The sequence below is a fragment of the Protopterus annectens genome, chromosome 2.part1 (assembly GCF_019279795.1).
Source record: "Protopterus annectens isolate FY-2018-M chromosome 2.part1, PAN1.0, whole genome shotgun sequence".
NCBI lineage: Eukaryota > Metazoa > Chordata > Ceratodontiformes > Protopteridae > Protopterus > Protopterus annectens.
Genome location: NC_056729.1, coordinates 264,455,526 through 264,477,770, shown reverse-complemented (window position 1 = coordinate 264,477,770; position 22,245 = coordinate 264,455,526). Strand labels below are relative to the sequence as shown.

Here is a 22,245-nt window from a genome sequence, read left to right as displayed (position 1 = left end):
TAAGAAATGATTGCTGTAGCCTGCCTAGGTATGCAAACCATTCCTTATAACTCCAGTCCGCTGTAACCTTGTGCTTTAAAAACTTCACTCTCTTGCATGTGGGTTGCAACATGATCAACCCGCTTTAATCTCTGCTACCAGATTTGACTTGAAAAACAGTCCTGCAACATCTGAAAAGTTATATTTTTAATTACTGTATACATTAGAATATGGTATTGCTCTTTTAAAAGTCCTGTTTTGTGCTGTGGTGATTTTTCAATTGAAACTATTCTAGAAGAGGTTATTTTTTTCTTTTTTGGGCTGAAAAACTATCAGTGATATAGCAGTGTCATTTTAATTGCATTGATTTCTTGTGGTCATGGATGTCATCACTCTGTTGTGCTGAATTGCAACATAAGCTTACATTGAAGGCTGCCAATGGATTTGACTTGAAAAACAGTCTCACATCTACTGTGGAATATACACCTTAGTACTAGGGTGCATATAACAGTAGCAAGTACTTGCGTTAATAGCAGCTGTATTCCTTCCAAACTCCATTGTTCCCTGGGCTGGTGCTATGCCTGGTTATGTGTAGCAGCAATTTGCAGCACCTTCTGTCTGCTAGTGATATTGGATTTTAGCATTGTTAATTGTCATTCCCTGCTGTATATTTCTCAGCTGGGGCTGACTTTTCATTGCACTGCTACATTGTATCCTTGTGTCCTTGCTGTGATTGCATCACACATTTGCTGCATTACTTCTGCTTTTTACAGTGCATTTATTACTGTAGCATCTAAGACTGCTGTTGATGCCTTGGGTACCATGTTGTGGTACCTGTGATTATTGCAGCTATACCTAATGTCTCTTGTAACATTTTGCTTGCTGTATTATCCACCATGTGAAGTACTGGAATCATTTTTATTTACAGCTTCTGAAATACTGTGCTGTGGCATCTCTGTCTGGTGTTCAGTCATATACTAATAAAGTGACACAGCATTAATCAGGACAATGTGACATTCCTGCCTGCTGCTCAGGCAGTTTTATATTGTCACTTTACTGAACATATTTTGCTTTGTTCTGATGTTGTTGGTATCCATACTGTTCAGCAGATCCTAATGATATTGTACTGCATTGTGTTGTACTGTATTGAGCTGTATTGAGTAGTACTGAATTCACGGTATTGTATTGTACTGTATTGTGCTATATTGTACAGGACTACATTGCTTTTGCACTATTTTGTAACTGTTTTTACTGTCTTAAATAATATTATACTGTGTCGTACTCTTCTCGCACTGTTTACACTGCCTCACTGTCTCGTTTCATGTCATACAGCTCCCTTTTCCTTTTTTGATAGATAAATGGTCATCAAATTCCATAACATCACGTAAATTATGCCACCAGGCATTTCTGGATTAAAACCAAACACTTCAGACACAGACCATAGGCAGAGCTTTAAATTGAAGACTTAATTTTTTTGCTCCTGACGAAGTGCATTTACTGTGAAAGTGCTTGTGTTTTTTCATTTTATTTTGTAAAGAAATAACAGTACATTTTAGAGCTCTTCCTTTGGTCTCTGTCTAAAGTGTTTGGTTTGGATTTGCTGTGGATTCCTCAGATGCAGTTTACTTCTTGTAGACTACTTTGTTTTGCACATTTCTGGATCATCCATGAGCCTGCAGTATGCCCCATCTGTTGCTATCCTTCTAACACTAAGCAGCCTGAGGCAGTATGTAATGTCCATGTATGAGAAATGCAAACACATGTTACAACTGAAGGCAAACCTGTAACACAAATGGCTGTTGGCATTCAGGACAAACATTAAACCTTATTATACTGAAGGTCACCAAAAATCACTTACAAACCACAAAGACTTATTAGGTCTAGCTCTGTAAACACATACACTGCAGTCAGACTTTAGCAACACAGTAATGCCCATTCCATACAACATATAGGTATTCCATCACCAGCAGAGACAAACATCACCAATGTCAATGTCGTTTGGGCATGCATATCAGGTTATAATAACAGTACTTTTCATGGTAATGTACTTGTTATAGGTGACTCCATAGGTTCATAGGTGTGTACTAGACTAATGGCCCTGGAGCCTTTACAAGCCTAGCCCATAGATGTGCCCTGGCATTGTGTTGCTCGATGTTAGTTCCCAGTGCCTCTATCAAGTAGAGCCACTGGAGTGATCCCCAGGGAGAACTTTCTATTTCCCATCCACTCATCAAGATTTCTCTTGAAGAGAACCAGTGAGGTGCTCTGCTTGACATGTATGAGAAGTCTATTCCAGAGCATGGGCAATCTCTGGGTTATGAACCTGTCCCTCCAGCATGTTCTGTTGATTGTGGTAATGAGGTTGAGGTCTCTGGAGCATGTGATACGGAGGGATTGGGATTTCTTTAGATGTAGCATTTCTAACAGAGCTGGGTCAGACATGGCTTTGTAAGTCAAGCAGAGATCACCTCTTAGTAGATGATATGAGACCAAGAATAGCTGGAATTTTTTTGAGTTTGTCCATGTAGAACATGTGTTTAAGGCCTAGGATCCTCTTCTTGAGGTACTTTTGTGGCCTTTTCAGCTGTTGCCTGTGTCTAGTAAGGTATATGCCAAATGTACTCGATGATTGGCCTAATGAGGGAAGAGTAGAGGGAGACTATGACCTTTTTCTTCCTGGATGCAAAACTCTTGGTAATGAGATATATCACATAGAAGGACTTTCTGACCACAGTGGCAATGTGGTGGTCGAAGGAGAGGTTGCTATCAACCTGTGTCCCCAGATCTCTTATAACATCTTCAGTGGGCTCCCATTGATATGGTAATTAGTGGGAACTGAGGTTTTCCCACAGGGGATGACTATGCATTTGTTGGCATTAAGCTTAAAGCCATGGTTTCGACACCAGTCATTTGTTGCTCAGTGAGGCCTTTCTGTAGGATGTCTACATCACTTGGGGAGTTAATAATAGCTCCCAGCTTGCAGTCATCTGTGAACTTGCTAGAGTCCCACTGTGTTGGCCTGGACTTCTGAGAAGTAGATGCCAAGCAGGAGAGGACCCAGGACTGATCCCTGTGAGACTCCACTCATGACCAGTCAGCAATCTGACTTGGAGTCTGCTACTTCCACACTGTGAGTTTTATCTGTGAGCCAATTTGCAACCCACATAGTGTTATAGGGTTGATGCCTAGTTTGGTGAGTTTATCAATAATTCCTGAGAGGGGAATGGTATCAAAGGCCTTGGTCAGATTGAGGTAGGCTGTATGAACTGCCTTGCCCTCATCCACAGCTCTGGTGACCAGGTTGAGGAGGCATGACTTACCTTTCACAAAATCAAATTGTGTGGGCTCTAGAGTTTGGTGATTCCCTATATCCATGGATTGCTTTGCCTTATAAATGGTGTCATTAGTGTGCCAAAGACCGAGTAATGGTCATCTGGCTCTCAGGGGCTAGAATCAGCCATATCACAGGGTCATTCAAGTCCTTTAACCTCAAGAACTAGAACCGCATGGTCATTGGTCATGTGGGATACGATGGGGCTCTCTGAGTATACTTCTAAGTCTGGAATGAAACTAGTCTTGAGCAGTATTCTACCATCAGTGAGAATAATGTCATAATATAAGCAAAATATGATTGGCTAATAATTGGATTAGTAATTGCTGTCATTCTGAGGGGGTCCAATATCTATTAGCCTGCATGACAGTTTCATATCTTTTCTCCAGAATGGTCTGTACCTATTTCCTTATGGCTTTTACATACTGGCTAGACATTCTTTATTCCCAGTACTGCCCATTTTAGGCAATGTCAGTCAGCTCAGATAGTAACCTAACAATTAGAAATTCATATCTGGCAATGGTTAGTGTAGTATTGCTCAGTGTTAGGAGCCTGAATGAGAAAGTGCACTCATTTGATGCCTTTCTAACTCCCCAAAACAGTAGATATTTCTGTTGTCAATGGAACCTGGTTCCAGAGCACTGACATCACTCCCCCCTTACTTGGCTTTTTCTTTCTACCATTCTATGTCTGCAAGTCTAGACAGCAGTAATGGCAGGCCTATCTTTACCTGAAATAACACTACCTCTAGACTAATCAACCGATTTTAATGACAATGAACTCTTTAATATCTTAACATTAGTAATCAAAACCCCTTGCCATATCCCGGACAACTATAGTACCTTGATAATGACTGTAGCAAATCACAAAATTTATCTTTTTTCAACATACATTATTAACCTAGTGTCGTCCATTAAGTCAAACACCATTCCTGTAGACATTTTACTGAACATCTTTTGCCTTATTCTGATGTTGTTGGTATCCATACTGTTCTGCAGATCCTAATAATATTGTACTGCATTGTGTTGTACTGTATTGAGATGTATTGAGTAGTACTGAATTGCATGGTATCGTATTGTACTGCTTTTGCACTATTTTCAGCAATGACTCTAACAAATCACTAAATGTATCTTATTTCAAAATATATTATTAACCTAGTGTCCTCCTCCATTAAGTCAAATACCATTCCTGTAGACATTAACTATTTCTTCATTAACTGGAAAACCTACACTGAACAAATAGATATGCTTAATGCTTCTTTGACTTTATCATTCAGTCTCCCTTGATCAAACAGTGCCCTCTGCTACTGGAGGCATCAAGCACACCTGATTGTGCCCTCACCAACACAGCCCTTTCTGCTTCTTAATCATGTCACTGTGTTGTTTTATTCACAATTAGGTGCAGTTACAGATCAGATATAAGATCAGTCATCTTTAGAGACTTCTCAGAGGCCAATTTCCTTGCATGCAGTGATGTTTTGAGGCAGTTCAGCATTCCCTTACCCCTCAGTGACCCTATAACAAACACCACTACATATAACCACACTTCCATTAGATGCTCGTGTTCACCACAAACATAATGCCAAATTCAGAAATAAATCCCTCTGGTGGGACTCAACTATAGGCAAACTCTACAGTAAGAGGAAGAAGTTCATAACCCTACAGAGTAAAGCAAAAATCCAAGAGCATTATAATCATCCTCAAAAGGATGACAGTAAACTCGGGGGTAAGATCAAACCTGCAGAAATAATTTCAAAGTAAAATTTGCTATTTCAGCAAAGGATAACCACAAGGCTTTATTTAAACCTTATACATAATATCTAACATTGCATCAAGCTTATCTATAATGGGATTACCCAGTCAAACCCAGAGCTGGATCATGGTCAAATGGGGTCCTAGGCAGGGTAGTGGATCTCCCCCACCTCGCAGCCATTCCAGTGACCAGTTCCTTGGCCATTTCTCCCCAGTTACCGTAAACATTATTCAAACCTGTCAGTATGGATACTGTTTTCTTCTTTACCTCTACAATGTTTAAGATGTTAATTTAGTGTTTATTTCAAATTTTATAGCACAAACACTGATAGCCATTTGTTAAACAAAGCAATACAGTACCAACAGACTTTGCGTGAACAGTAAACTTCTCTGCCCTTCAAACTCACATCCGTTGAAATGGCACTGAATCCCACATTCAAAGAAAATACATCTGGACAGTGGTGGTTTAAGTTTACCTTTGGGATGTTTTCAAACCTTGCACACATTTTTAGGACCATGCAAGCATACATACATGTGTTCTTTTATACACGTTCAGGAGCGCAGCACTCCTATTTCCCTTTAAAGTGCACCCCAATATTAGCAATCCATCTACATGGTATGGGGGGGGGGGACCTACAGCCTTCTGCTCCAAAGGCAAGTATGCTACCTGTTCTGCTACTAACACTGCTTTCAAATTCTGTAGTACAAGCACTGATGCCCATTTACTAAACAGCAGCACATTGAAAACAGACTGAGTATGAGTAACAGCAAGCATGAGCAACAGCAAACTTCAATTCCTTTAAAACTCACAGTTGTTTGAAATTAAGTGATTAAGTGAGCAGTCTGGTAGTTGGTGCAGACGATTCAGGTTCTTGTCTCCTGTAATCAAGTTACAGGTTTAGAGCCTGAGCAGGTTAATTAACTAGCCTGCCATCCAGCCTAGGCAAGTTAATTAACCAACCTGCCATCTCTAACTAGGGCATCACACACACACCACACACACACACACACACACACACACACACACACACACACACACACACACACACACACACACACACACACACACACACAGACACACACAGACACACACACCCACATACACATACATTTTTCAAGTTTGTTCTGTAGTGTACGCACTCACCTACTGATGAAATGGCTCACTCATGTATCTCATGACAGCCAGCTGTTCTCTATGTTTAAATCCCATGTGAAAGCAACAGCTCATCAGAATCAATGAGAGAAGGTTAGAAAGGATTGGGAAGAGAGATTAGATCAGCAATTCACAAAGAAATAATGGGATGATATATGTATGTCTCCCAAATATGCAACAAAATCTGGAATATTTAGGATTTTTGCCTGGAAATGTTTACATAAATATTTTTATACCCCATGTAGACTCCAGAGAATTTTTTCTCAGGCAGACAGTAAGTGTTGGAGGCATGAAGGGGAAGAAAGAGGTGATTGGGAACATATTTTCTGGGTGTGTGGTGAGTTGGGATGCACTGTCAGAGATGCTGGGTGGGCAGATTGGTCTGATGAGGGAGATGATTTTTCTGAGGTATGATACAGAATCGGAATTGCCTAGACATGGTAAGGCCTTGCTGTGTCTAATAATGGTGGCTGCCAAAAAAGCAATTACTAGAAAATGGAAATCAAAATTTAAACCAACTATACTAAAATTAGTGAATATCTTAACAGAGATAAAACAACTGGAATTGAGATCTTTAGAAAAGGGAAGGTGCAAACTACATAGGAAAAAAATAGGAATTATGGGAACAATGCAGACAAGGGAGGAATGAGGTTTAAAAGGTGGCAGGACTTAAATGAGCTATGTAATGTTTGAGTGAGAAGGACTGGGTAGATTATAAGTGAGGTATAATGTTTATAACTGGGAGTGTGTCATTAGGGCTTGTGATATAAAATGCTTACAACTAGTATTTTGTCGGTGTGATTTGTTTTCATTTATATAAATGTATGATTGCCTATGTAGTAAGTCATGGTTTAACAAAGATGTTTCTTGTTTAAAAAAGGCAGGAATTGAATAATTTATGTAGTATTGGTTAGCTTAAATAACATATAGCAATATATGTGAAGTATAATGTTTGTTATGTTACTACAGTTTGATTACTTTTATATGAATGTAAATTTGCCTATGTCACAAGGGTAATTCGGGTCTATATTAGTTTGCAGAGAGTTCTTTTCAGCAAACACCTTTCTGTTGAACCCTATTCAGCAAAAATCACTTCCATCATAATTTGCTGAATTTACCCAGAGGAAGAAAACAATTGCCCCACAACACAATGGAACCCAAAACCACTTAAATCAAACCCACCCAAGTAGGAATTTTCACTCCCCACACCCCCCAATGTGGGGGGCTATGCCCCCACACCCCTTAACTATATATACCAACTCCAAGATCACACTGCAGTGAGGAAAAGGGCAAAATTGTGTGGCTAGCCAACTACTTCCTTGCCCTTGGTAAATACAGCGAATCGCAGAAGTGATTTTCATTGAATAGGGGTCGACGGAATGGTGTTCGGTGCAAAGAACTTTCAGCAAACTAATATAGACCTAATAATTCAATAAAAGTGTTTGAAAAAAAGGCAGAACAGCTCATGCATAGATGCGGAGTGCATCCTTAAAGAAGGAAATATATGCAGTGTGTGTCCTTGAAGAAGAAATATAATTTTTTTTAATTGTTTAAATTAAATGTTGTGGCAGCCCCCGTGGTCAGCTCTCCCCCACACCACCCCCAGCCAGTGAGCTCTGGGCAACTGCCTAGGTCACCTAATGCTGGATCCGGCTGTGCTTAAACCCTGAGGATACTGCTAACATCCTTGCAGATTAATTCATCTCCAGTGGTAAAACGTGTCCAGGTCATACTTCCCCATCAGTAACCATATATATATATATAGATCGATAGATACAGATAGAGACAGATATAGATACAGATGCCTGCGACCAAACCAACTGCTTCCAGTGCCTTAAAATTATGAAAAAAAGGTAAACACACAAGACACTGTTAGTGCTTTTATTCCAACATAGACTTCATCATACCTTCATAAGTATTTACTAGGCTGTCAATCTGTAGACTATTACAAGCCAAGTTTGAGTTAAGGACCTTATCCATTATGCCAACCCCACACCATACAAATTCTATGATGGATTCATGATAGTTTTTTTTTTTTCTAACGGCCATATGACAATAAGAAACAGTTAGAGCCATGAATTAATAAAACAAGTACATTTCACTTATAAATTAATTTAATCCTTCTGCCCCTTAATAAAGGCTTAATACTCACAACACCAGTCAAACCAGGTGTCCCTCCTTTGGTAAAGATAATCTGTCACTGCAGTTCTTTTTGACCTAATAACATTTCCAAATTGTCACCTTTACACCTAAGCTAACATTTTCTTAATTAAAATGCAAAAATCCCTTGCATACCTAGTTATGTTTAAACAAAATGTTATACTCATAGGTTCAGAGATGTGTACTAGGCTAACTAACCTTGTGGGTCATTTTAACCCTAGCCAATTACCCCATGTGAGAAGCAAACCCTGTACCTTGTGTCTGTAAGATAAATACCTTAACCATTATGCAGTCTTAACCATCACCCACATTGACATGCTTCCTCATACTGTGTTTAATTTTCTTCTTGTTTCACACTGAAAAATGCACTGCATGCAATGCAAGCAATGACATGTATCACATTTTCAGTGTTACAGTTATAATCTTTGCCATTATAATAAATTGTTCTGGTATTTATGGGTTATTACTAATGTACTTGCCAGCCTGACACACACCGCAAGCATAGGCACTCCTTTTCTTCCAAGGCATATTATCTGTGCTCTGTTTTTATCTTCCCATTTCTATGGAACTTATCAAAATTCTCCATTTTTCAATATGAAGACAAAGGTTTATCCATGTCTTTACTAGGAATGAAATGTTCTGCATACAGATATTCCATAGCTATGGTATTCTTCACCATAGCATTGTTTTGCCTAATCTCTAAACACATCCTTGGTATAAATTTCCCCTTTTCAGTCTTTTTGATCTTAATGTTGGACCCTGTCTGAAGTGTAGTTTTCTTTTTTTTATCAAATAATAACCATTTGGAAAAAAAAAATTGAAAAGGACTTTATCATATCCCCTTTATAAAAACTGTGACATCAAGTTATTACACTCCTCAATTAAAGAGTATTATGAAAAGTTATTTGTAAAACCCCGTTTGTGTCAAAAAAGCATTTTTTTTATCAAAAATAACAGAAGTGTACTGGTTATGTGCACATAACTATTACTTTAAATAACTGTCTTTGAAGATAGTCTTCCAACTCAGGGTCATAGAGGCCTTGATGGCCACCATTGTAATTTGTTGATGATATTTTTATAAAAGCTGAAAATATTTTCTAAAATAAATTCTTCTAAGATACTGGCACTATTTTTAATCTTCATTGATGCAGTAATTTCTTTCTAATAATAAAATCTTTCATTATTTGTAAACCCACCAGTATGGTAATTATAGAGCAAACCATTGTTCATCTATGACCACAGATTCTCTCAATTTCTCAATAAAAGCAAAGGCGTCCTTTATATATGAAGGAATCTTACTTAAAATGGAATTTAATATACTATCTACCAGCACTGCCAAGGGCTCTGTTTAGAAGAAAGCTTCCAAACCTATTGGCCTGCTGGAAATATTTTCCACTTGTATTTATTTACTTATTTATTGACATTTATTTACCAGGAAAGTCTGATTGGGTACAGGTGCCCTTTTTCAGCGTAGGCCCAGGGAGAAAAGTTCCAAGGAATCATATTTATGATTCACAGGAGATCCTGTGAATCTACATAGTATATTCATCATCATCTTCTTTCGGCTGTTCCCATTAGGGGTCGCCACAGTGGATCATCTGTTTCCATTTCTTCCTGTCCTGTGCATCATGCTCTTTCACACCAACAGCCTGCATGTCCTCTTTCACCACATCCATAAACCTTATCTTAGGCCTTCCTCTTTTCCTCTTACCTGGCAGCTCCATCCTTAGCATCCTTTTTCCAAAATACTCAGCATCCCTTCTCAGCACATGTCCAAACCAACACAATCTTGCCTGTCTTGCTTTGTCTCCAAACTGTCCAACCTGAGCTGACTCTCTAATATACTGAGTCCTAATCCTGTCTATCCTAGTCACACCCAGTGAAAATCTTAACATCTTTAACTCTGCCACTTTCAGCTCTGACTCCTGCCTTTTTGTCAGTGCCACCGTCTCCAACCCGTATAACACAGCTGGTCTCACTACCCTCTTGTAGACCTTCCCTTTCACTCTTACTGGTACCCGTCTGTCACAAATCACTCCTGACACTCTTCTTCACCCATTCCACCCTGCCTGTACTGTCTTCTTCACCTTTCTTCCACACTCACCATTATTCTGAAGTGTTGATCCCAAGTACTTAAACTCATTTACCAACTCTACTCCCTGCATCCTCACCATTCCTCTACCCTCCCTCTCATTTACACATATATATTCTGTTTTAGCCCTGCTGACCTTCATTCCTCTCCTCTCTAAAGCATATCTACACCTCTCCAGGGTCTCCTCAACCTGGTCCCTACTCTCACTACATATCACAATGTCATCTGCAAACATCATAGTCCACGGGGCCTCCTGTCTGATCTCATCTGTCAACCTGTCCATCACCACTGCAAATAAGAAAGGGCTCAGAGCTGATCCTTGATGTAATCTCACCTCCACCTTAAATGTATCTGTCACTCCCACCGCAGTCCTCACCAATGTCACACTACCCTCGTACATATCCTGTACCACTCTTACATACTTCTCTGCCACTCCTGACTTCCTCATATAATACCACAAGTCCTCTCTAGGCACCCTGTCATATGCTTTTTCTATGTCCACAAAGACACAATGCAACTCCTTCTGACCTTCTCTGTATTTCTCCAACAACACTCTCAGAGCAAATATTGCATCTGTAGTGCTCTTTCCTGGCATGAAACCATACTGCTGATCACTAATCATCACCTCCCTTCTTAACCTAGCTTCCACTACTCTTTCCCATAAATTCAAGCTGTGACTCATCAATTTTATCCCTCTGTAGTTACTGCAGCTCTGCACATCACCCTTATTCTTAAAGATAGGTACCAAAACACTTTTTCCTCCACTCCTCAGGCATCCTCTGACTTTCCAAAATTCAAACAATCTGGTTAAAAATTCCACTGCCATTTCTCCTAAGCACCTCCATGCTTCCACTGGTATGTCATCTGGGCCAACAGCCTTTCCATTCTTCATCCTCTTCATAGCTGTCCTTACTTCCTCCTTGCTAACCTGTTTCACTTCCTGATTCACTATCCCCACATCATCCAACCTTCTCTCTCTCTCATTCTCTTCATTCATCAGCCCTTCAAAGTACTCTTTCCATCTACTCAACACACTCTCCTCAGTTGTGAGTATGTTTCCCTCACTGTCCTTTATCACCCTTACCTGCTGCACATCTTTCCCAGCTCTGTCCCTCTGTCTAGCCAGTTGGTACAGGTCCTTTTCTCCCTCTTTAGTGTCCAATCTCTCATACAACTCTCCATATGCCTTATCCTTAGCCTTCGCCACCTCTCTCTTTGCCATGCGCCTCATCTCCTTATACTCATGTCTACTTTCTTCATCTCTTTGACAATCCCACTTCTTCTTTGCCAGCCTCTTTCTCTGTATACTCTCCTGTACTTCCTCATTCCACCACCAGGTCTCCTTGTCCTCCTTCCTCTGTCCAGATGTCACACCAAGCACCTTTCTAGCAGTCTCCCTTACCAGCTCTGCTATAGTTACCCAGCTATTCGGTAACTCTTCACTGCCTCCAAGTGCCTGTCTTTAACTCTTCCCTGAACTCCACCTCACAATCACCCTTTTTTAACTTCCACCATTTAATCCTTGGCACTGCTTTCACACTCCTCCTCCTCTTCTTGATCACCAATGTCATCCTACAGACCACCATTCTGTGCTGCTTAACTACACTTTCCCCTGTCACCACTTTACAGTCTCCAATCTTCTTCAGACTGGCCCTCCTACATAGGATATAATCCACCTGTATGCATCTTCCTCCACTCTTGTACATCACCCTATGCTCCTCCTTCTTCTTAAAATATGTATTCACCACAGCCATGTCCATCCTTTTCGCAAAATCCACAATCATCTGACCTTCTGCATTCCTCTCCTTAACACCATACCTACCCATCACTTCCTCATCCCCTCTGTTCACTTCACCAATATGCCCATTGAAGTCCGCTCCAATCACTAGTCTCTCACCCTTGGGTACACTTACCACCACTTCATCCAACTCACTCCAAAATTTTTCTTTCTCATCCATCGCACACCCAACTTGTGGAGCATATGCACTAACAACATTCATCATTAAACCATCAATTTCAAACTTCATAAACATCTCTCTATCAGACACTCTCTTCACCTCCAAAACACTCTTGGCATACTGTTCCTTTAGGATAACCCCTACCCCATTTCTCCTACCATCCACACCATGATAGAACAATTTGAACCCGCCTCCTATACACCTGGCCTTACTTCCCTTCCATCTGGTCTCTTGCATGCACAATATATCAACCTTCCTTCTCTCCATCATATCAGCTAGCTCTCTCCCTATATCAGTCATACTGCCAACATTCAAAGTTCCTATCCTCAGTACTACACTCCTAACCTTCCTCCTCTCTTCCTGCCTTTGGGCATGCCTTCCCCCTCCACTTCTCCTTCGGCCAACAGTAGCCCAATTTCCGCCAGCACACTGTTGGCTAACAGTACTGGTGGCGGTCATTGTTAACCCGGGCCTCAACCGATCCGGTATGGAAATATGAAATGTTCTCCGCATAAGTAATTTGGCAGAGGTTTTATGCTGGATGCCCTTCCTGATGCAACCCTCTCCATTTATCTGGGCTTGGGACTGTCACAAAGAAATGCACTGGCTTGTGCATCCCCAGTGGCTGGGTTCTACATAGTATACTAAATATGTAATTATTCACAATGTGGAACATATATAAACTGCTATAACTCTGAAATGTAATACTGTATGTACATGTAGATAGCTTTTACACTGTTATAAACTACCATACTACTGTGTACTGTTACTATGTAATTCAAAGTGTCTTATGCAAACAAAGCTTTCAGATGAAAAGTTACATGCTGTATTAGGAGCTTTTCTCCCAGGGCTTCCGCTAAAAAAGGACTTGTGTCCAGTCAGACTTTCCCAGTAAACAAATGTAAAATAATAATAAATAAATAAAATAAATTTAATGCAATCATTATTTACAATAACAAATTTTATAATGCAGTTTCAGTGAATGCATAACATAATAGTGAAATTAAATTTGTGTTCATATTCAAAAACATTACATTTGCAAGCCTTGTATTCAGACTTTACAGACAGAAGAGTGGTGCATAAGAGTAGGAGTAATTTAAGAAATACAATAGTGAGGTGCTGGAGGAAATAAATACATTTGAGTGCTAATACAGAAGTAGTGTTGGACAAATTCTAACCAGATAGTAACTTAAAATACTTAAATTCATGTACTTCTTTCTAATGAAACATTCTGAAATTCTCGTAATTTTTAAAGGTATGGACAGGCTTTTTTGACTGCAGCACTGGTTAATTTTGTAAGTAAATTTTGTAACCAAAATGGGGTGATTTAAAACTGAGAAATTATTTGTGTAAGATACTTTCTGTAACAGTAGATGTTTTCAGTTAATTATGAGACTAGGATGGGTGTTTTCAGGGAATCCAAGATATGGTTCTAAACCTCCCTATGAGTCCAGTGTGACCCTCTCATGTGAAATGTTGCATAAGGAAGTAGCAGAACTTTTAGATGCTGCCTTGTTGTAATAGCAATGCTTAAAAAAATCTGATGTCACAGTGTTTGCATGGTTCTCTCTCCAGACATACGTCTTTTGTCAGAAGAAAGTCAGTACTTGCTCTTGGGGGCATTTCTGGCTGAGTTGAGGACAGGCATGATTCATTTCAGTTTATGATGACCCCTCAAGACTGCAGTAATGCAACTCTTACTATACTGTAGTGCAGCAGCTGTTCCTGAGACTGAGCTACTAGCAGGCGGTCATATATGGATGAAAATGGCAGATATTTTTTTTTTGAGATATGCGAACAGTGGTGCTAAAGATTTGCCAGATACTCTGGAGCTGTAAATTGCCCAAATTGTTATAGATGCAAACTTGATATTTGATTTAGCTGCTTGCTAATGAAACTTGTAGAGGATGATATAAAAACATAATTGATGTTATCTCTCAACAAACTAAAAACAATGGTATTGCAGTATGAATGCCACCTTACTACACAGTTGAAGTTTAATTCTGCAAGTGCAAGTGTGGTTTACTTGGTAAATGCTTGTTGTTCATACCATGTAGGTGAAATTACAGGTGTGACTAAAATATATGTTGTAGGACAAATACAAAACAGTACACAATGCAATAATTTTAATTCCCCAATACTACACTGTCATATCTATTATGAGGTGCAGCTTTTCCAGACAATCTGGATGTTCCAGTTTGGGATAGTTGAGTCCCTTGCTTTAAGCGAAAGTTTTCATGCATTCCAGACATGCAGAAAACCATTTCGGCACCTCTCCCCTGGACAGCCATCAGACTTTGTTATGCATCACGAGATCTGAATATGTACTGTTGGTTTCATCTAGCAATGAACAGAACTGTCAGTGGTTTAACCCTTTTGCCATTATTTTGTTCACTATTTGAATGACAAGTTTCCTCACCTCTGTGCATTCGGGAGGAAATGTTTGAGCACACAGTGCTTCTTGGTGCAGAATGCTGTGAAATGTCAGCAACTTTTGATCCAGTGACTTCCGAAGTAAAGTCACAAACCCCTTCTGTGCTCCTCTCATACTAGATGCCCCATCATTAGACACTGACACCATGTGGGTGGTGTTTATTTCTTTGACTTTTAAACAATTCACCACAGCCTCACAAATGCCACCCCCCCCCCCGTGTGTGGCCTTTTAGCGGTATCCACTCAATGATTTCTTCCTGCAGTCCATCAGAGTTCATACATCTGAATAATAGCTCTGTCTGCTCAATATTGTTTACATCTTTTGACTCATCACAGATGATTGAGTACGCTGAAGCTGAATTAATGTCCTCAATTTGTTGACTGGTGATGTTTGCTGCCATCTTAATGGTCCTGTCCCTGACTGTCTTTGCAGAGAGAGGCATATCTCTAATTTTCTGAACAATTTCACATTTGTTTTCAAAGTGCGAGAATAGATGCTCTGATATTTTAATGAATGATTCTTTCATGTATTCTCTGGCTTTCCACGCCTTACTGTAGCTTGAGCTGCCACAAAACTAGCAGTAGTAATTGAGTTTACAGACTTGATCCACTTCTTGAAAGTATATGTGCTCTGATCAGCTTTCTGCAGCAGTTCTGAAATCACTCTTTTTAATTCATCTCTAGCTTCGTACTTTTCAGTTCAGCAAATGCTGTGTGTATGTTCTGGAAATGTCTTTCAATATTACATTTTTTTGTTGCCTGCTAATTTCTTGCCACGTATCAAGCATACAGATAAGTCAGCATTGTTGGCAGTGAAAGCAAATGAATCTATCCATGCAGAATTAAACTCTCTATTTTATTCTGAGACTTTTCTTTTTTTGGATTTATCCATGATTAGCTTACAGCGGGTTGAAAACTCAAGATTAGCCACCTGTAGGTGGCAGAAAAAAGTGGCAGGCTCTATATGTTATAAGATATGACGTATATTTTTATTGACAAAATATTAAAACACTTTTTTTAGTGCCACAGTATCACCTTGATCTCCAAAATAAGAGGTGTTCACTTTGAAAGAAAAAAAATAGAAATAAAATCTGGACGGTACAGTGGTGCAACAGTAGCATTGTCGCCTCACAGCAAGAGGTTCTCCGGTTTGATTCTCGGCTGGCGTGCCTTCTGTGCGGAGTCTACATGTCCTCCCTGTGTTCATGTGGGTATTCTCCGGGTACTCCAGTTTCCTCCCACATTACAAAGACATGGGTCTGGATCATTTCTTCCCGGGCCTCTGCTGAAAGTTGGCTTTGTTCCAAGTTAGACTTTTCCCGGTAAACAAATGTTAAATAACAAATAAATAAAATAAAAATAGCCATTATTTATTTCCATATTATTTTTTGAAAGCTACAGGAAGCCATTTCAGAGGGGTGGAAGACTGACGGGTTGCTGACCACTGGTTTAGAATACTGAGGCTACCACTCACGATATTTTACTGGTGGCATGTTTATAGCTCAGTACAAAGACTAGTTAGTATTTTTAAATTATCCCTTTTCTGCTGTTTATGCCTTTTTTTTCTTTTATTTTGTCAGACCTCATTTCATAACATATTAAGTCATTGCCTCACCCTTCTGACCCATTCATTTATTTGTTGGCTGTGGAAAATTAACACTACCAGCTGGGACATTAGTTGGTCTGAGACAATTCCTCTTCCTTGGATAGTTCCCACCCTGTGTCTGGCATGTGATGCCATCATTTTAGGAAGTCATATGTAATCTGCCAGTATACAGTCCCATTTCTTGAGGCAGGGCTGGAGTTTCCAGCATAGTCTACAGCCCTAACCAGATACCCTATCCCACCAACAAGGATTGGTGAGTCAGCAAAAGTGCTGCTCCTTCCTAACCCTGAGCTAATTCCTCAGGGAACTTGGCTACCTGTCAAACCCATGTCATCTGGGTTGCACTCAGGGCTCCCAGCCTCTGTACCATTTTCTGTACCATTTTCGTTTTAGTTCACTCTTCTCCTATTGGATAGTGTTCATGATGAAGTAAAGTATTTCAAAGCAATTAGTACACCCTCAATTCTGATTAAATTATTTTCTTGCTTTACATATATGTGTACATTATCTTGATTTCATATGGATTGGGAGTACTTTATTCATGTAAGTAATGAGTATGCAGTTACTGTTTTATGAATCAGCTACCTGTCTCAAAAGTATGAACTTAGTACTGTCTAATTGTTTTATATGTTTTGAAGGTGAAATTTATAAACAATTCCAAGGTGTACGCTATGCTCCCTGTTATGCAAATTTGGTTGTGTGGTCTTGGGAGACAGTTTATTTTTTCCTCCCGATGTTATCCTTTTTGTAAGCTTTAATTGAAGTTCCTGGATGATACATTTATTTTTTGCAATGGTACTGTGGATCTCATAAATGAATTAATTGATTATATTAATAAGGAGGGTTGCCTAATGGTTAAGGTGTTTGCCTTACAAACACAAGGTGCAGGGTTTTAGTCTCACAAGGGATAATTGGCTAGGCTTAAAATGGCTCGCAAGGGCAGTTAGCTTAGTACTAACCTATGAACCTATGAACACCTCTGATTTTTTAAAAGGTTATGTATGCTTATCATCCTGACAATATTAATTACTTAGGCACAAATATTTTTATTGATGGAGGGAGTTTGGAGTCTGTTATTTATAGGAAACCCACTTTTCCCAGTATGTACCTTTACTTTGATACTTTTCACCCTCCACCTTATAAGAAGAATTTGGTAAAGGGCCAATTTATTAGAGTAGCTAGAATGACCTCCAAGAAGGAGCAATTGATTAAAGAAGCTATTGTTTTAGAGAATATGCTCCTTAAGAGGGGTTATCCCATATCTTTTTAAGGCCTATTAAATTGGAGATTATTCAAGGGTGGGTGAAATATATTCCCCTTCTAGGACTTTCTATAGTTAATATAGGTGTTGATATAAACTCCCCAAGCCCTAGTGATTTTGAAAGGGCTTTTGTCTTCCTTACAGTATAGGTATGGAAAAAGTTAGGAATTTAATTAAGCAAAAATGAATGATTTATAGGGCCAAAAATGACCTTTACAAATTATTTGGTGACTCACCCCATTTTGTATCTAAAACCTTACCTAATCTTAAAGCTATTTTAGAAAAATCAGGCAGTAATCATTTAAATAGTAAAAATACTGAAAATAAAGGTACACAAAATGTGGAACATGTGGGCAGTGCAAATATATATTGAAAGACTGAGAAATCCATTTAAAAGCTATTAGTGGACACACATTAACTTTAAAACATGGTAATTGTAACAGCAGTGGTCTTGTATACATAGCTAAATGTAGTACGTATCCTGCTTTCTATATTGGGAAGACGGAGAGACCATTAAGGAAACATATATACAAACATTTTTATGATATTGAACATCACAATACAAATAATGCCCTATATAAACATTCTATCTCCTGTGAAAGTTTTAAATTGTTCTTATGTGAAATACTGGATATTATATAACCCTAGGGGAGGGGAGCATAGGAAACTAAAATTGAGTACAAGAAGTTATATTGGCAATTGAAGCTAACTGCTACTACACCCCCTGAGATAAATAATAATACTTCTGCTATCCCAGTCCTAAAATGGAGGGCAGCAAAGTTATGACGTTATTATAATATTTCTATTTAGAGACTTGAAGTTGCATTTTTATTATCAATACATATATTTATAATGTAACTATTTTTAATAAATAAGGTTTTAAAGATTTTAGTAAACTGAATGATATATTTTACATTATACGTTTTATATTTTATTTTTTGGATGGTAAGTTTTGATTAAGTGGTGTAAAGTTCAAAAGAAGTTATACATACATTTTATAATATATTTGTTATATTTACTGCTGTTGATGTTTAAACACAATGAAAATGAGAACCACCAAGACTCGGATGGAGAGAAGCATAACAAAAGCTTCAGCTGTTCTTAAAGATACAGCATACTTCCTTGTTTCTGTTCGTGACTTTATGAATAAGAGTTTAATTGAGGATACATTGTTGTTTGTTACGATGGATGATAACAGTTTGTTCACTGTTATTCCCAACTCTTATGGTATCAATGCTGCCAAAGAATTTCTTATTCAGCATGATATATTTGATGTTTCTATTGTTCAAAGAATAAGTACTCTTTTACATTTAGTTTTGGAGAAGAGTATTTTTTTGTTTCAAGATCAGTTTTATTGGCAACAATGGGAGGGTTGCCATGGGAACTCCATGTGCCCCAGCCTTTTGGGAGGAGCGGTTCATTTTTAATGAGAACATGTGGAAAGATAAGATTGTGGATGACGTTTTCCTTCCTTGGAAGGTAGACAATACTGAACAGGAACACTTTGTTTTATATTTGGAAAATACCACTTCTTTCCTAAACTTTACTGTTAATAGCTCTAACAAAGGGGTTGATTTTCTAGATGTCAGGGTCTTTTTGAATAGTGCTAACCAACTGGAAACTATGCTTTATAGGAAAGAGTGCTGGAGGAATGCGCTTTTAAGGCATGACAGTATGCACCCCAGACATGTTTTTCCCAATATTGTGAAAGGACAAACCCTGAGGATATCCAGGCTACGTACTGAAGAAAGGGGATTTGATGAAGAGATGAATCATTTGATTGATAAGCTTGAGCAATGTGGGTATGATCAACAGTATATTAAGGATATTGTTAATGATGGTCGAGCACTTAGAAGAACTAGAGGTAGACCTTGGCTTCGAAGGACTCATGATACAGAGTTATCAATGAGGAATATGAATGAACAATCTTGTATAGGCGTGATTGCTACTTATGTACAGCAGTGACATTGGTGGAATCTGTGAAATAATCAGAATGAATTGGAAGATTCTGACCACAAATGGTTGGATTAAATCAGTGGTTGGTGAACAGCCTAGGTTCTCCTTCAAGAACAATATGAATCTTAAATGTCTGCTCTGCAGTAATAATTCATTTTCTGTGAATGGTTTTGTTGGCTTGAACAGGATTGGGACTTTCTGTTGTCGACACTGCAAAGCATGTAAATATATTGCTGACGTTAAGAGTTTCACACATCCCCTTACTGGAAAGGTATATCAGCTTAAATTTTATGCTGACTGCTGCACTGAGAATGTAGTATATCTTGCACTAGTTTTATGTAGGCAAAATGAACAGAAGGTTGAAAGATTGCATCTTGCAGCATTTAAGTGATATTAGACTGTAGAATAATAGGAACACATTGTTTCAACAAAAGGACAAACATCCCCTGCATAATGTTTCATCCTTAGTACTACAGATTTGTAAGCTGAATATAAGAGGAGGTGATTTACGTAACTTTACAGAAGTGGCAAAAGCCCAATGGATAGCCGATGTACAAGCTGACAGAGTTCCTGGTTTAAATGCACTCCTCCCATTAAAGCCTGTGCTAAGAGGGCCATAGGCTTAAACATTGAACTCTGGCTGATTTTAGCCTGATATGGGCCTGTCCCTTTTTGGTCAATGATACTTAAGATGAGAGGGTGTTGCCCTAAATGATATTGTTTGGTTGAAGAACTGAATTAATTGTTTTTGGATTTTATGAATGATGATATGAGGAAGGAAGTCTCCAAAAGTGCTTATCCATTTTTTACACTCGTTTTATATGCATATTTTAGTTTTGTTTAGTTGTGATTAAATTTATGCTTTTCTCCATCTGAGTCTTGGGGTTCTTGTTTTGTTTGTGCTTGCTAATTTTGTGGACCCCTACAGACTCTTTTCCTTCTCTAGCCATTGTTTTTTAGCTGTTGGTGTATATGTTATTCTCCATTTGCCTTGTATGTTATTTTCTTTTACAATAGTGCTAATGCAGTTGAGTAATTAGATTGAATATTGACATGTGACTTAATTTTACCTAATTAACACTAGTGTAAATTTCTGATAAAGTCCTATTCTGTATGGAGACAAAAGCATATTTATTTAATTGTGCTTAAGTTAACTTTTATCTTAATTGCTTTATGTGGATTGTACTGTGTTGAATAAATGTTTTTGGTAAACAGATCTGTTGGTGGGGGTCTACTTTACATTACTGAAATCCCGTAACACAGACTTTCAGAATACCGAGACCAGATTGTGACAGTAAAGAATGCCCAACCTTTAAAATTCTGACTATTGTAAAACTGAAAACTGAAAATGAGAAGAGTGCAGGAAATATTATATAAGGCTTTGGAAATATAGGTATGTCTCTTTAAAGTTCTGTGGTTTAAAAAATATGGCGGACGGTTTTTAACCAGAAACTTTGGAAGTGTCTAAAGAACAATGCATAGTATATTTAGTTAGGGGTGTGTGGGGAGCACAGCCCCCATGTAGTTGGCTTTTAGATATTCTGGATTGGAAAATAAAGGTTTGAGATAGTTGTGTATATTGTGTAAGGTTTAGGAGGTGTGTTGGTAATTTGATTCATTTGTTAGTGTGTTGATAATTTGTTATATTGCGGTTTACGTTCTGATTTGAAGTGTGTGGTTTAGTGATGAAATTTACTGCCATTGTACAGTTTTTTTAGTACTGTTGTGGTGTAGGGAATAACATGTAATGTGTACAATTTTTTTTAGTACTGTTGTGGTGTAGGGAAGAACATGTAATGTGTGCCAGTTTTTATTTGGTGTTTTGAAAGTCAGCGTTTTTAGGTGTCGGTATTGTGTAGTTTTGGGTTTGTTGTTTAGGTATTGTGAAAGTCAGTGCTATAGGATTTCAGTAATGTGAAGCAGAACCATTGGTGGTACATCGTGTTTTCGGTGGACTGATTGGATTCCTTGTCTCTGGTTATTTGTTTTTGTGGAATCCCTCGAGCCATTTCTTTTGTTAAATGTCTTGAAAGTATACCATCATTAACTGAGTTCAGAACTGCATGACTAGTCCAAAAGCAGTAAACACTGTACAAGAAAGAGACCTTGTTACTTTCTACAAAACCTTGGTCTAAAAAAATTGGAATTGTGTCCTTAATCCTTAGACTGTAGCAATTAACAATTGTTTTTTTTTTCTAATTCAATTTAGCATGGTCACAGCCACACTGGGTCTATTCAGACTTCTAAACAAACACCAACTAAGGAATTGGAACTCCTCAACAGCTGGAATGCAAATACTGTAAGTAATTTTATTGTAGAAACATATACTGGTCAGGACTAACAATATCCATGGTGAAGAACCTAATTTGTACAATAGCACGTTAATAGAACTAATGATCACATGACAATAAAAAACATGTGTATACATTTCAGCAGGTTTTTGATTAGTTTTGTTTTCATTTGACTGGAAAAAAAGCATGCTACATTCGATGAGTGAAATAAAAAATAGTCCCATGTAGTTGCTTCTGTTACTGGACTACATTCTGCTATCAAAACAGGAATTAA

General features: G+C 38.5%; 1 protein-coding gene across 1 annotated transcript in view; it reads left to right on the top strand.

The window, feature by feature from the left end:
- SLC39A8 (solute carrier family 39 member 8) overlaps positions 1–22,245 on the top strand; it is an 895,133-nt gene that overhangs the window by 617,945 nt on the left and 254,943 nt on the right. Inside the window, exon 5 of the mRNA XM_044062117.1 lies at positions 21,890–21,979. Coding sequence (XP_043918052.1) covers positions 21,890–21,979 — 90 coding nt within the window. The remainder of the gene's footprint in view (positions 1–21,889; positions 21,980–22,245) is intronic.